Consider the following 16,198-nt stretch of genomic DNA (forward strand, 5'->3'; position numbering starts at 1 on the left):
GTGTGTGTGTGTGTGTGTGTGTGTGTGTGTGTGTGTGTGTGTGTGTGTGTGTGTGTGTGTGTGTGTGTGTGTGTGTGTGTGTGTGTGTGTGTACTAGGGCTGGGCGATTTTGGACAAAAATAAAATCCCGATTTTTTTTTTTCTCTGAAAACCCGAATTTCGATTTTTTTGGTAAAACTACAAAAGACAATGGAATAAATTGTTTCAAATATTTTATCTTTATTTTTAAAGAAAAAAAACAAACAAATTTCCCTATTGGGAATGAAGTGCAATTGAAAGATACTGTAAATCCTCCTTGAGTTTAGTAAAGTGACAACATTTACAATTTTCTTGACCAAACAAATATGACTAGACGAGCTTTGTCTGTAATGCAGCCAGCTGCAAAAAAGGAAAATCGATTTTCCGATTTTACTTTTTTAACATCGATTTTGATTAATAAATCCGATTTAGATTTAAAATCGATTAATCGCACAGCCCTAGTATATACATACATATACTGTATATATATATCAAAATATGGGTAACAAAAATCTAAATGAGACAATTACAACAGACTGAGAAGCTCCTAAATCTTTGATTAATATCTCAAAATTAAAAGGAAGGGTGACGTAATGCAACCGTAAATGTGCCTCCAACTTTTTTGGTGTTGCTGACATCAAATTCTTTTGTATACAACCCTTGAACAAGTGTCTCCTAACATACAGGTATGAAAATGTGAACCGATATATTTAACAATCAATGGCAATTTAGTTGACCCAATGAATCCCATGAATACAGATATCCTGGCCTGAGTGGTTCTCTTGTACACATCAGCAGTTTAAAGAACAAGATAAATGTTATGCAACATTAGGAAACTTTGGCAGCCTTGCACTTTGTGGATGAAATAGGAAAGATTAATCATTTGCTACATTTTTGTTTTTATGGTGCAACAAATCCTATAATTTCACATTTTCTTTTATTTCAACCTGGTTAGTTTGTGACTTTACTATTTATTCAACAGCACAAACCTTCCCATTTAGTGTGTGGTCAAGCAGTTGAAGCTCTGGTTACTCTCATTTTTTGGATTTGTGTCTCCTGAAAGAGAATAACACATCTTTATTACACAAGCTCTCATCCTTTCTTTCAAAGTACTTAAACTCTGACAAAGGATGTATCACACTTACTTTGGCAAGTTCCCACTGAGAGACATTACATTTAAGCTGAGAAAGAGGAATCCCACAAATGCAGCCAAAGTCATCCAAAGTATTATGACTATTAAATCTGAGTGGAAAAGAGCATTATATTTGTGTAATACGAGAGACAAGAACAAAACGACTCAAAAGTGCTTACATTTGTTGTACTTCAGCTTGCTCTCGTCCACAATAACGGGATCGAGGTAATCATAATAGTACTCCCATTCATACTGAGGGTCGCTGGAGCTCTCCGTTACAGCCAATGTGTCATCTTTGAAAAGAGGTGTTGCTGTTCCGTTCCTAAAAACGGAGGAAAAGCGACACAAACGTGGGAGAGGATATGTCACGGAGAATATTGTACTTCAGCAAGCCCAATGTCCGTCTAATTCTTACCTACATTTTAGTTTTCCTCGTCCTCCGCAGTTGTTTCTCGTGTTGAAAGTTCTAGCGACTGCGTGCTTCAGGAGACGCAGGACACGTGCGGACTTTGGCCACAAGGGGGCGCAATAGACCCATTCAGTAAGAGAAGAAAAACTGTTGGGGACGGGCTGATAAATTAGTTATTTTTGTCTTTAGGGAGAAGCCAGCAGTGAATTTTATCTCTTTCTCCTTACATAAAGAGAAAGATAAAAACATATTTTATTGTTTTTAATATTAATAACAGAATTTAATTCTTTATTTGTCTTATTCATGCATGTACTACATTTGTATGGGCTGGACATCCTGCAACACTATTTGTTTTGTGAAAATTATTATTCATCCCTGAATAACTAGTGGTCAATTCTGAGTCCCCATGTGTCTTTTTAAAGTGGGAAAAAAATTATTTAAGCTTAACCATGGAGAGGATTTATCTGTATTAAATTAAATTAGTTTTATATAGCGTCTATTACAATACTAATTGTCTCTAGGCGCTTTCTTCTGTCGACAGTACTCAGACCCAGAGCAAGACCCCCGAGCTAGGGCTGGGCGATATATCGAGATTTTAATATATATCGATATATTTTCAAACGCGATATGGTACGTTTATATCGATTTTAAAAAAATATATATATTTTTTTTTATTTTTATTTTTTTTATTTTGATATAGCTTATTTTGTGACAAATTGACTTGAATGTTTTATTTGAGATTTGCACAAATGTTTTGTTATTTGCACAACTGTCAACCTCAGTGGAAAAGTCTGCCTGTTACTGTCTACATTGTATTAATTGTACAGTGTATTTTAATTTCATTGTTATGCAGGAAAGGGATATTTGTTTTATTTTATTCAAGAAGCATTTTTATTCTATATATGCAGGCAGTTTATTTTTATTTCATTTGTTTTATACATTTTGATATTGTGCAGACCTCTGTTAATAAAGGAACCTGTGTGACATTTGGCACGAGGCTTTGTATTAAAACTGACAGTTTTTTTTAAGGGTTTGCCTCAGAAAAAAATGAAGCTAACAGAGATGCTATGCTATAATGCTTTGGGGGAAACCCCAATTATGGCACAGAAAAAATATCGAGATATATATCAAGTATCGCCATTCAGCTAGAAAATATCGAGATATGACTTTTGGTCCATATCGCCCAGCCCTACCCCGAGCAGCTACTGAATAAACAATGCATAAAATAAGATGTTATCAGGTCTTGTAGATAACTGGAAGCTTCCCCATTAAGGACTTTAAATCCAGGTTGCTAACGGAAAATTAAATGTAATTATCTTCCTTTATATAGAATCAGATCAAGAAGGACATTTGCTGATATAATCTTCCAGACAGCAACAGTTCCTGGTGGGTCCAAAAGAGTCAGGATGAATAATATTTAGTCTTTTTCTACCCTGACCACTTGCAAATGCGTTATTTTGAGATCATTTTGAATGTGCTTGTTTGGGGAAAAATTAAATCTGGCAGGGTATTACAACAAATGTCATGTTACTCATTCTCATCTTACCTGTGGTCTTGTAGAGCAGCCATCCACCTGCTCGCCCTTCCAATTTAGGATATTCATCTCATAGAAATGCGGATAAACTGATAAACTCTACATATTAGATAAACTGGTATGTTTAAATTATGAACACTTGCGTTTACTTTGCTTTGTGCAATCCATCTCCTCATGTCCCTGGACTGATTGTGGCTGCAGTTATGTGAGATTTGAGGCCTTGATCACAGTCAGGTTAGAGCAGTGTTTCTCAATCCTGGTCCTCGAGTACCACTGTCCTGCATGTTTTAGATGCTACCCTGCTTCAGCACACCGTGATACAAGTACCTGTGTCATCAACAGAACTGTGCAGACCTTGCTTGACAAGCTAATTAGGACCTTTAATTAGAATCAGGTGTGTTGGTGCAGGGAAACATCTAAAACATGCAGGACAGTGGTACTCGAGGACCAGGATTGAGAAGCACTGGGTTAGATGAAAGGATCTACCCTGCTGTGTTTGGCTAAATCTCTGGCTATATCTCTGGCTATATTTAATCACCTTTAATAAAATTACTTAATAGTTTTAGAAGGATTATCACATGCAATTTATCAAGGACATGTGAATTGGCCCAGAAACACCCCCTCTGAAGATGGTTTGGTTCTTGCTGTGGCACTGCCATGGTTTGATACCCCAGAAACTCACTGCACAGGAGTTCATGCTTCTCTGGACCATAGTCACAGAGCAGGTAGGGAACAGCACTACAACGTTAAATTGAATTGAATTGAAATTTTATTTCGAACATGAAACAGTAGTGAATACAAAACAAAACAATAATAATCAATAATAAATAAATGTAAATAAGAAAACAAAATAAAAATATAAATAAAAACATGCATCCATCATAATTAACATGCTCGAAAAGGAGTAGGAAGAAGTAAAAACATATTAAATCCTACCCCCTAAACTCTATTTCATTATAATCTAAATACATTTTTATATATATATATATATATATATGTACACACGCACACACACATATATATACCCATTTATAAATTAATATATCAGTATCAAAAATATACAGAAAAGAAAACAAACAACTCATAACGGCAGAGCCCCACCCCAAAAGCAACCAAAACCCCCTCAAGCCCCCTCCTCCCTGTATCTTGTAAAAAATAATTTGTTTTTAAACTGGTTGATGCTTGGACATTGCTTCAGATCCACAATCAGTCTGTTCCATAGCCTTACTCCATTATTTGTTATGCAATGGAGTAAATGCAGTTTTATAACCTTTTTTTTTTTTTTAAGTGACCTTGGCATAGAAGTGCCTTCCAGAGGTATAGTGTGGCAGATAAGCAAACCAATTGTGCATTTTATGATAGAAGCATGAAACTTTCTACATATCATCTACAACCCCCAAGGATTAATTTCTGAAGTGGAAGCACTTTGGGTCTGACCTCTGGTGACCTTGAGAGGTCATTGACCTCAGCATTGCATTTTTCCATTATTTTCGCTTCATTCTCCATTATAATAAGTACATCATTTAAAAAAAAAAATATGTCTTTGTTATAATAAAGAAAATTTTGCTCAGTCATGGCCTTTTGTGTGAGTTTGTATATGACAATACTGTTGCTGACCAGCAGAGGGCAGTAGTTCGCAGTTGGCAGTTGGCAGGTGGAAGCTGGCAGCACCATTTACTATGACAGAAAGAGTGTGATGTTGCTGTCAGGAAAGGTGAGTATTTTAATCCCCATCCATCTGATGAAAGACAATAGCTATTCATTAATTAAATTAAATAGCTAGCTAGCTAACTGTTAATGAATTAAACAAAATAGCCTAGCTAGCTAGCTGTTGATTAATTAAATAAAATGTCTTGCTAGCTAGCTAACTGTTAATGAATGAAATAAAATAGCTGTATCTAGCTGTTGATGAATTACATAAAATCATTTGCTAGCTAGCTAGCTAGCTATCTGTTAGTGAACTAAATAAAATAGATATAGCTAGCTGTTAATTAATTAAATAAAATTGCTTGCTAGCTGGTTGTTGATGAATTAAAGCTATCTAACAGATGTAATAGTAAATTTACACAATGTGTTATGTTCTTTCAGGATTCCTCTGTAGCCTGTGTCAGCTAGCCTCCAGCGCCCTTCAAAATTGCGATAAGTCAACACTGCCTGCATCATGTCAAAACGCCATTTACTGGTTGATCCAATTCAGCCTTTTACATCTAAGAATTCCAAGTTTAGTAGCTCTATTAACTGGGAAGTCTGTGCTCTTTGTCAAATAAAAACAGGAGAAGCTTTGCAATGCCCCACCAGGCATAACAAGCCATCAGAAGACAGTGGTTATGTGTCATTGGCCAGGGATCTCCATGCATTCCAAGAAATTGGACAAATACCACCTGAGTTGGACTTGGACAGGCTGGATGATGGGAATGGCATAGAGGCCACGCTGAGGACCAACAGAGCACAGTGGCACAAGGCCTGTAGAGTAAAATACAATCAAAGTACACTGCAACGACGGCGGAAGTCATTAGAAAAGTTGGAACAGTGTGATGTAGCCATGGTTCACACACGGTCTTCTCACAGTCATATCCACCCAAAAGACCCTTTGTGTTTCTTCTGCAACAAGCCTGCTGGGTCCGAAGTGCTCAATATGGCATCAACAAAACAGTTAGATGCCAAAGTTAGAAAAGCTGCCGTGGAAACAGAAGACACTGAGTTGCTTGCTAAACTTGCACCTGCGGACATGATAGCCCTTGAAGCAAAATATCATCTAAACTGCCTCCAGAAGCTATATAACAAAGCAAGACAGGCTATATCAAAGGATGAACACAAGGAAGATGCTCAGCTACTTGGTATTGCGTTTGCAGAGTTGGTAGCCTTCATGGAGGAAAGAAGAAGTGAGGAGGACACTGCTCCAGTATTCAAATTGTCTGACCTGCGTAACCTGTACCAAATTCGACTTGAACAGCTTGGTGCACCAGTGGGGAATCGGATCCACACAACCAGACTAAAGAACAGGCTTCTCTCAGAGGTACCTGGTTTAATGGCACATTCACAGGGAAGAGACACACTTTTGACATTTCAGAATGATATCGGAGATGCCCTTAAGAAGGCCTGTGACTACGACAGTGATGGCATGCATTTGATGAGAGCAGCACAAGTAGTACGCAGAGAGATGTTTTCCACCAAGTTCAGCTTTGATGGCACTTTCCATCCTAATGCTCAGAAGGAGTCTGTACCTACATCGCTTTTGGCTTTGGTGAACATGATCCTGGATGGGGCAAACATCAAACACCAGGATCAGCTTCAGGAAACAGATACTACAAGTGCCGCACTCACAGTCTCACAGTTGTTGGTTTTCAACAGTGTCAAACATACACGAGCAGCAAAGTCAACAGCAGTGCGTCACAGCCGTGACAGGGAAACTCCACTTCCACTGTACATAGCCTTGAAAATCCATGCCGTCACACGTAGCAGAGGACTAATTGACACTCTCTTCAATCTGGGAATGTGTGTGTCATATGATCGCCTTCTGCAGGTGTCCGCCGATATTGCCAATGGAGTCTGCCAACGGTTCAAGCAAGAAGATGTTGTATGCCCATCAAAAATGCGCAATGGTCTCTTCACAACCGCTGCAGTGGACAATATTGACCACAATCCAAGCTCTGGAACTTCACAAGGCTCCTTTCATGGCACTAGTATTTCTGTAATACAGCACCCTACGCATGAATGTGGAGGCTCTGACCGTGGCGTACCTGTCATAAACAAGTCCACTCCTTCTACAAGGTCAATCATGCCTCTGCCACAAGCATACACACATGTAGCACCACTTGCTCTAACAACAAAGCAATTCATAGCCCCTCCAGTAAAAGGTCCTGTAAGACCCGTCGACTTCCAGATGACAGCACAAAAAAGAAATGAAGAATATGAGTGGCTGAGGGCAGTGATGGAAGCACTGGAGGATCAGGAAACAAACAAGGGAAGCTGGATATCATGGTCTGCCTACCACGCTGGTATGCAACAGACAGTAATCCCCCCCACAGCCATTAATGCACTGTTGCCATTATTTGAGGACAATGCACACTCTGCTGCCATGATAAGACATTCAATGGACATTGTAAGAGCAGCAGTTCATCACCTGAACCCTGGGCAGGTGCCCGTTCTTACTGCAGACCAACCTCTCTATGCCTTAGCCAAGGAGATCCAATGGACGTGGCCAGACAGCTATGGAGAGAACCACTTTGTGATCATGTTCGGTGGGCTCCACATCGAGATGGCTGTCTTGAAGGTAGGACCTGTCATTTTAGTATACTGTAAAGATAGCGTGTCACTGTTGTTAGATAAAAATCAACATACTGTACATTTCTGTTGTACAAGTATGAAAGTGAAATGATGACGGTACATGGGTGTTGTGAGTGCATTCTTTGTAAGCTAGATTGCAACGTCAACACAATTTTTTCTGTGTGCTTGCAGCTCCTGGGGGACTGGCTTGAAGACAGTGGATGGACAAATGCTCTTATACAAGCGGAGATCGCGAGCCCCGGCACTGCAGAGTCTTTTATCCATGCCAGGCATGTCACCAAGACCCGCCATGCCCACCAACTTACAGCCGCTAGCCTGTACATCTTACTCCAGCAGGCCTACAATCAGCACTGCACATCTGAAGGAGTCTCTCCTCCAACATTGGAGGAATGGTGTGTACAGCGAGCAAAGGAAAGTGTGCATTTTGACTACTGGTTTAAAACCTTCTCACTCGAGCTCCTCCTGCTTATGTACATCAGATCACTGCGGGAGGGCAACTTTCAGCTCTATGTAGAAACACTCACACAACTTCTACCCTGGATGTTTGCTTTGGATCACACTCACTACTCCAGGTGGCTCTCTGTCCATGTTCGTGACATGATGGTCCTCTCTGACAAACATCCGGCAATACTGGCAGAATTCTGTGCTGGAAAGTTTGTTGTGCACAAAACAATGCACAAGTTCTCAGCCATGGCAATTGACCAATGCCATGAACAGAACAACGCTCTCATCAAAGGCTCTGGTGGAGCAGTTGGCCTGACAGAGAATCCTGGGGCACTGCATCGTTGGATGGTGGCAGGTCCAGAAATTGCCAGAATGACAACAGATTTTGAGAATGACAGCACCCCAGGGGAAAACCGTCACCACGAGCAGAAGCCAGCAGTGCAAGAAGCCTTCAGGAAGCAGGTTAGGTCCCTCACAGCAGTGATTGAAGAGATGGGGAATCCATTTCTTGAAGAGAGTCAGGATCTTCTGGTGCTCGACACCAAAGATATCATGACTACAGCAGTTGCAGACACAGTGAGGAATGTAGAGTCCTTGGGTGCACAACAGTACAAGACCTTTGTAGAAGAACGGCTTGAGCAGAGAACAAAGCCTGTCACAGATACCATTCACAGGAACAAGATGCCACTCTTCAGCCACCCACCAGTGAAAACACATTCAAAACCAAAAATACAACTTGAGGCACTGAGGCGTGACTGCAATCTCTTCTCACGGCTGTATGTGTCTTGCCAAGTACGTGATGGAAATCTTGGGAAATTCTTCAGCCACGAAAACCAGGAAGCACCACCATCGTTGTCTCAGGGAGGGAAGATGCGGCTTGGTACAAAAGCAGACCTTCTGAAGTGCATAATGACTGATGACACAGACTCACAACCCGCTCCTATGGTTGATGGTGTTTTCCTAGATGGTGCAGCAGTGGTCCAGATGCTGAATCCTGGCACAGCAAAAACCTTCCAGGACTATGCAGACAGCGTCTTTGTGCCGTATGTAAAATCTCAGCTTGAGAAAACATGGCGTCTTGATATCATCTGGGATGTCTACATCTCAGACAGTCTGAAAGGAACCACAAGACAGAAGAGAGGGAAAGGAATACGGAGACGAGTGATGCCAACCACTGTGCTGCCAAAGCAATGGAAAGACTTCCTCCGTGTAGATGACAACAAAACTGAATTGTTTGAATTCCTCTCTCAGCAAGTCATGGGGCTCCCAGTAGAAGAGGGAAAAGAAGTTTACACGACACATGGCAAAATGGTGCTTTGCTCTCCTGCTCACTGTGACGTAACAAGTCTCACTCCATGCACTCATGAGGAAGCAGACACGCGCTTGCTTCTGCACGTAACAGATGCTGTTCAGAAGGGTTTGAAGAAGGTTACCATTCGTACCGTGGACACTGATGTTGTTGTCCTGGCCATAGCCTTGTTTAGGAAGATCAAGCCAGAGGAAATGTGGATTGCGTTTGGTCGAGGCACCAGCTTCAGACATATTAGTGTTCATAAAATAGCCAACAAGCTGGATCCCAGTACCTGCGCTGCTTTCCCGTTGTTTCATGCACTCACAGGGTGTGACACAGTCTCAGCCTTTGCAGGAAGAGGAAAGGAAACGGCATGGGAGACCTGGAAGGCTTTCCCTGAAGTGACCAAGGCTTTCAATGAAATCCTGCAGATGCAAGCAGATGTGAGTGAGGAGGTCAATTCACAGCTGGAGCGTTTTGTTGTACTGATGTATGACAGGACAAGTGAAACCACAGAGGTAATAACTTATATTATTATGCATTATTATGTTTTAAAAATAGCAGTCGCTTACAATGACATCCTATATGCTTGACAATGGCATTCTCATTCATTCACAGGTGAATGAAGCAAGACAACAGCTCTTCACGCACAAATCCAGAACTCTGGAGAACATGCCACCAACAAAGGCTGCACTTGTCCAGCACATTAAGCGGGCAGCATATCAAGCCAATATCTGGTGCAAGGCCTTAGAACTGCACAGAACAATCTTTTAAAAAACGGATATATGACCATCCTAAATGTGTTCCTCTGATAAGTTCCAGATGTCCCTCCTGAAGTGCTTCCACTTCAGAAAAGAAACTTCATGGTGTCTAGAAACTGTGTACAAAGTTTCATGCTTCTATCATAAAATGCACAATACCTTCCATATATGAGCTTAGCTGCCGCACTAGTAAAAGTCTTCTTCATCTAGGGCAGTGCTTCTCAATCCTGGTCCTCGAGTACCACTGTCCTGCATGTTTAGATGTTTCCCTGCACCAACACACCTGATTCTAATTAAAGGTCCTAATTAGCTTGTCACCATGGTCTGCACAGTTCTGTTGATGACACAGGTACTTGTATCACGGTGTGCTGAAGCAGGGTAGCATCTAAAACATGCAGGACAGTGGTACTCGAGGACCAGGATTGAGAAACACTGATCTAGGGTCTCAGTTTAGAATTTGGGGTATTTTATATTAAATAACAAACAGAATTTACTGAAAACAATGTAAATGTTGTAAAGATTCACAAATTTTCGTCCAACTGTACATCTCCACCAAATCCCTCACCTCTGCAACCCACTCTACCCTGACCAACTGCCTCGCCGAAATCAAGTCATGGATGCACTCGAACTTCCTCCAACTCAACTACAACAAATCGGACATGCTCATCATCGGCCCAAAATCCCTCACCAAAACCGCTCACAACTTCACCCTCACCATGGACAACTCCATTCTGTCTCCCTCCACTCACATCCGCAACCTCGGAGTTATCCTGGACAGTAACCTCTCCTTCCAACACCATGTCAACCACATCACAAGGACTGCTTTCTTCCACCTCAAAAATATTGCCCGTCTCCGTCCATCACTCTCCTTCTCTACAGCTGAAACCCTGATCCACGCCTTCATCACCTCAAGACTCGACTACTGCAACAGCATCCTCTACGGCTCAACTTCCAAGGTCCTCAATAAACTCCAATAGATTCAAAACTCTGCCGCCCGCCTGCTCACCCACACCCGCTCCAGAGACCACATCACCCCCAGTCCTCCAGAGACTCCACTGGCTCCCTGTCCCTCAACGCATCCACTTCAAAATCCTTCTCCTCACCCACAAAGCCCTCCACAACCAGGCCCCCTGCTACCTCACCGACCTGCTCCACCGCTACACTCCCTCCCGCAGCCTCCGCTCCTCTGACGCCAACCTCCTGTCCCTTCCTGTCAGAACCAAGCACCGGACCTGGGGCGACAGGGCCTTCTCCATCGCTGCTCCCACCCTCTGGAACTCCCTCCCCAAAAACATCCGTGACTGTACAGACCTCCCAGCATTCAAATCCCATCTCAAAACTCACCTTTACAGAACTGCTTTTAATGTGTGATTAATGTCCTGTCTCATGTTGTGTCCTTATGTACTGTCCTGTGTAATTGTAATTTGTATTATGTGTTTTGTTTTAATGTAAAGCGTCTTTGAGTGCCCAGAAAAGCGCTATATAAATAAAATGTATTATTATTATTATTATTATTATTATTATTTTGCCTATTTCTAACTTTCTTTTCTATCCATTGTGTTCGTAGTCACTTTTCCTTCCCACTAATTGGTTGGCTGGTTCATTAGTTTGATTTAGTTCACCTGTGCACTCTAGTCCTATTTAAACACATCCCTCATTGTCTCACTTTCACTTTCACGGGGTGGCAGAATTAGTAAGAAGTTTATTTTGGCCAACAATTTATCCTTAGTTTTGTTTAAACAATATTTCCCTTTTTAAGATACAAGAATAATCCTCCTATTCTGGAGTGTCGGACTCCAGTCCTCGAGGGCCAGTGTCCCTGCAGGTTTTAGATGTTTCCCTGCTTCATTGCACCATGATACAAGTGACTGTGTCATCAACAGAACTATCCAGACTTTGATGACAAGCTGGTGACGATGATTAATTAGAATCAGGTGTGTTAAAGCAGTGAAACATCTAAAACATGCAGGACACCGGCCCTTCTGGGATTCAGTTTGACACCTGTTTTATTCTTTCTTTCAGATACAGACCCATGCATTTTTTTTTTCTTCACCCATGTACTTCTACCCTCCACTTCTGTGATAAATATCTTGGGAGTGAAGTCCAGATTTCATGGTTTCCTTCCTTCTAATCAATGATCATCACCAACTCGCCAAGGTCGGCAAAACTCTGTTGCTGACAGTCATTTGTATCTGGTTGTGCTGGAACACAAACTTTTAAAGCGTACAGGACAGGGGCTCTCGAGGACCAGGAACGAAGACCCCTGATGTAGAGGTTACTTCTTTAGCCTTATTAGATATGCAATATTTATGGGACAACGTCTGCATTCTTGCCCATAGACTTTGAACATGGTGACGTCATCCGTTGCTTAACTTAGGAAAAAAAAAAAGCTTTATTTATACGAATGCAAGTACAGAGTAAACAAGAGAATGAACAGACAGATAGCCAGGCGTGCTAATTAGACAAACGCACGTAAAATATTACATATACAAATGGTTCTCACAGCCGTTTTATTAATAGTCTGTTGTTGGTTTAACATATAGTCCCACATCTGTAAGAAAGTGAAGAAAATATGGTGTTTTCTTGATAAATTTAAATTTACCTTTTATTCTGATGTGTGCTAATTCGTCCAGCAGATGGCACCATTTCACCCGCACGCAGCTGAGGGCTTTCTGCTCCCCCCCTCTGTTGTGTAAAGTTAATCCAACCCTTACAGTACAGTATACAGGACTGTCTCAGAAAATTAGAATATTGTGATTTTCTGTAATGCAATTAAAAAAAACAAAAATGTCATAGATTCTGGATTCATTACAAATCAACTGAAATATTGCAAGCCTTTTATTATTTTAATATTGCTGATCATGGTTCACAGCTTAAGAAAACTCAAATATCCTATCTCAAAAAATTTGAATATTCTGGGAATCTTAATCTTAAACTGTAAGCCATAATCAGCAATATTAAAATAATAAAAGGCTTGCAATATTTCAGTTGATTTGTAATGAATCCAGAATGTATGACATTTTTGTTTTTTTTAATTGCATTACAAAAAATAAAGAACTTTATCACAATATTCTAATTTTCTGAGACAGTCCTGTAAGCCTGGTTATGTCTCAGCCAATCAGAGGGCTGGTTGTTAGTATATAAGGACCGGGATGGTTGTCGATGGTTACTGTTGCTATGGACGCTGAAGTAAACGTTTTAACGGCAAGTCACTCTCTCTCTACCTCGTTATTTTAAGATAAATACGCTTAGAATAACGTAACACCCTCCTCAACATGTACTGTACATTTTATACACCTGTGACTTTCAGTGTGACCTGGGGTCACACTGAAAGTCACAGGTGTATGAAGTTGTCAGGAATCAGGATCTTACCATTGCCCGTTACATCCAACAGAACACCACCCAGGTGGATGATCTGATGCCTGTCAACCAAATAGCAATGCAGGAGATCATGAAGGTGTCCGTGATCATCAGCTGCATCTTCTCACTCATCAACATTGCCTGCATAGTGTTGAAAGCAGTACACAAACCCCCGGAAAGTGATTCTCACAGTGCTGCCACCAACATCTAGATCTGAGTGAGCTCTCAGCAGCAGGAAGATGAGGGCATCGTCCACCTCCAGACGTGACTTGTAGACAGAGCCGGATTAACGCAAAGGCAGACTAGGCACGTGCCTAGGGCCCGACAGGGGGGGGGCCCAGACAGAGGGACAAAATTTTTTTTTTTTTTTTTGTCTGCACACATATTAATGGTTGATAACATGCCGGTAAAAACCTAAGGCATATATATATGTGCATTATTACTATATTTAGTATACATACATATACGGATACATACGCAGAGGGCCGCCGCAAGGGATGTGCGAACCGTGCGAACGCACGGGGCCTGGCGCCCCAAGGGGCCTGGCGCCCCAAGGGGCCTGGCGCCCCAAGGGGCCTGGCGCTATGGGCCGTTTTTTTTTTTTCCCCAATTTTTTTTTTTTTTTCCTTATAAATATCAACAGTCACGTTCCATTACAGACCTAAATGTGTACTAGTCTGTGCATATCAATAAATATATGTGCAATGATGACGCGTGTCTGTTGTTCAATACAACTGATCAGACCAAGCGCAGACACAAGCTGCTCTGATCCAGACGGGTGGAGTTGGAACAAACTGTCACACAATGTCGAGAGAACGAGCCAGATTCAGGAAATTTCCATCAGGGGATTAAAAAAGAAAAAAACAAAAGAAAATGGAAGAGTTTAATGTCTCTCTGAAAGGCACGTTTGATAAATTTGTTACAAAAATCACCGATCCGCCCGGGTCTCAAGCAGCCATGGGGCCCCGCGTCGAGGTAAGCCCAGATGATGATGAGGCAGGGGAAGGTATCCAGTATTTTGCTAATTGGAGAGTTAAAATTGCGCATATAGACACCCGATCCGACCCGAAAAACCCAAAAATTTTGCCCCCCTGGCCATTTCACACAGGGCCTCGCAAATCTCCCAGACGGCTCTGCATACGCATACACATACATACATATACACATACAGACATACATACTACAGCACACTTTGTCTTACTGCAAATTCTATTGGTCACATTTAATTAAGATTTTCGGCAAAATGCTCACAATCGATAAGATAAGGATAATTTAATAGCATTTAATAGAGCGTTGTTATAACGTATAAATAATAAAAATCTAAAAATAGTCTGATAGACTGTTTAATATACAACACATGACTTATTTTGGAATACAAAGAACCAACTTGACTATGACTATGCTATGTAAAATGTGAATTAACTTTTATTAGTAACTTTGGTAAGTTTAAGATTTCATAAATAACATCGATGGAGGGGGGCCCAAAAATCACAGTCTGCCTAGTGTAGTCCATTTATTTAATCCGGCTCTGCTTGTAGACAAACTGCAGAGATTTTCTTGTCATAAACCTCAGATCGTGTCCGAGTCTTCTAGCCTGGTCAGTGGACACACAACAAGGTCGCCTTGATACCAGCTAACGTTCTGAAATGTGAGCTGAGATCGACGTTCATGAGGAAAAGGAAAACATTTCATTTTGGAGATGACAACTTTTGATCTGCTCAGTTTCCCAGCTGAAAGAAGATGCAAAGCAGTGGAAAATATGACCACCGAACAAACACTCTTAAACTACTCTTAAAATAAAATTGTCAATTTTGTTTCAACATTTCTATTTCCATTCAGTTATAGGTAAACACAGATGAATGTATCAATATATTGATTGTTATATTTGACCTGTAAAATAAAAGATACTGAGGAATAACAAATCAAAGAAAGTGGATGGCATGGAATGTTAAAAAGGCATGAAGAGTTAAACATTTTCACCCTAACACTTTCTTTAATGTGTCATAGATATTCAAACAAACAGTACACATTCACTTGTTATAATTGGTCTAATTCCATTTTGTATTTACTTATTTTTAGATATCCTGCAAATACCATTGAAATGGGGCAGGAACAAACTGTATCAGCCGTCATAAAACGTGAAGATGTCCAGAAAGATAATCCTACTGAAATGATGAGTTTCAGAGTTGTTTTATGGTAGAATCTACCTTAACCTACAGCAGGTCCAGAGATGTCCTGACCTCCAACCGCAGGAGGGTCAGAACCAGCTTCTGAAACACCTTCATCACATGTGAGGTGAGGGAAACCGGTCTGCTGAGTTGTTTGTACGAGTGACGTGGTGTTTCCCGCTTTGGCTCTTCAGCCCGCGGACCATAATGACACTTTTTTTTTATCATGCTTTTATTCAATCTGTTTAAACTTTTTCACTAGCATCATGGTTCGGAAACCTGCCCCGAAAAGAAAGGAGCTCACTCAACCAGGTCATTAAATGGTCAGGTCGGCTGATTGGGGAAACACAGCTGGGCCTGGAGTCTTGTACGTGAAGCAGTTGCAGCAGCTCGCCAGCTCCATTTCAAATGATGCCTCACATCCCTTAGCGAGTGAGTGCCAGCTACTGCCATCAGGACGCAGATTCATAGTCCTGAGAACTAGGACCACACGCTATAGGAACAGCTTTGTCCCTGCTGCTGTCTCTCTTTTAAACAAATCTTAACACATTTTATTTATTGCTGAGGTCTATCCTGCTTTTAAGTTATTTATTTCTATTTATTAGAAACCCTGACCTTGGTTTTACCTCTATTTATTGTTCTTTGCCTTGTGGGCAATATCTACTTTTATCCTGTTCAGTGAGCATTGTGAGTACCTGCCATGTCTGTCTTGTGTTGTCGTAAACCTGTTCTCTGTATTTGTCCTGTGTCAAATGAATGACTGTAAAGATTGTGTGTGAGATGCCTTCTTCTAT

General features: G+C 41.1%; 1 protein-coding gene across 1 annotated transcript; it reads right to left on the bottom strand.

The window, feature by feature from the left end:
* Positions 1–618: 618 nt before the first annotated feature.
* LOC133442569 (melanocortin-2 receptor accessory protein-like) lies at positions 619–3,128 on the bottom strand. The gene is made up of 4 exons (XM_061720576.1): positions 3,106–3,128; positions 1,330–1,472; positions 1,164–1,260; positions 619–1,074 (listed from the first exon to the last, which is right to left on the bottom strand). The coding sequence occupies exons 1-4, from the start codon at positions 3,126–3,128 to the stop codon at positions 1,053–1,055; spliced, it is 285 nt and encodes a 94-aa protein (XP_061576560.1). The 3' UTR covers positions 619–1,052.
* Between the last annotated feature and the right edge of the window lie 13,070 nt (positions 3,129–16,198).

Source organism: Cololabis saira, chromosome 4 (assembly GCF_033807715.1).
Source record: "Cololabis saira isolate AMF1-May2022 chromosome 4, fColSai1.1, whole genome shotgun sequence".
NCBI lineage: Eukaryota > Metazoa > Chordata > Actinopteri > Beloniformes > Belonidae > Cololabis > Cololabis saira.

What these genes read in the sequence shown, in the direction of transcription:
- LOC133442569 (XM_061720576.1), bottom strand. Translation starts at nt 3,128, where the DNA reads ATGGCTGCTCTACAAGACCACAG. An exon ending in GCTGCTCTACAAGACCACAG is followed by an intron (nt 1,473 to 3,105) that starts GTAAGATGAGAA and finishes CTCCGTTTTTAG; the next exon opens with GAACGGAACAGCAACACCTC. An exon ending in CTCAGTGGGAACTTGCCAAA is followed by an intron (nt 1,075 to 1,163) that starts GTAAGTGTGATA and finishes ATTCTCTTTCAG; the next exon opens with GAGACACAAATCCAAAAAAT.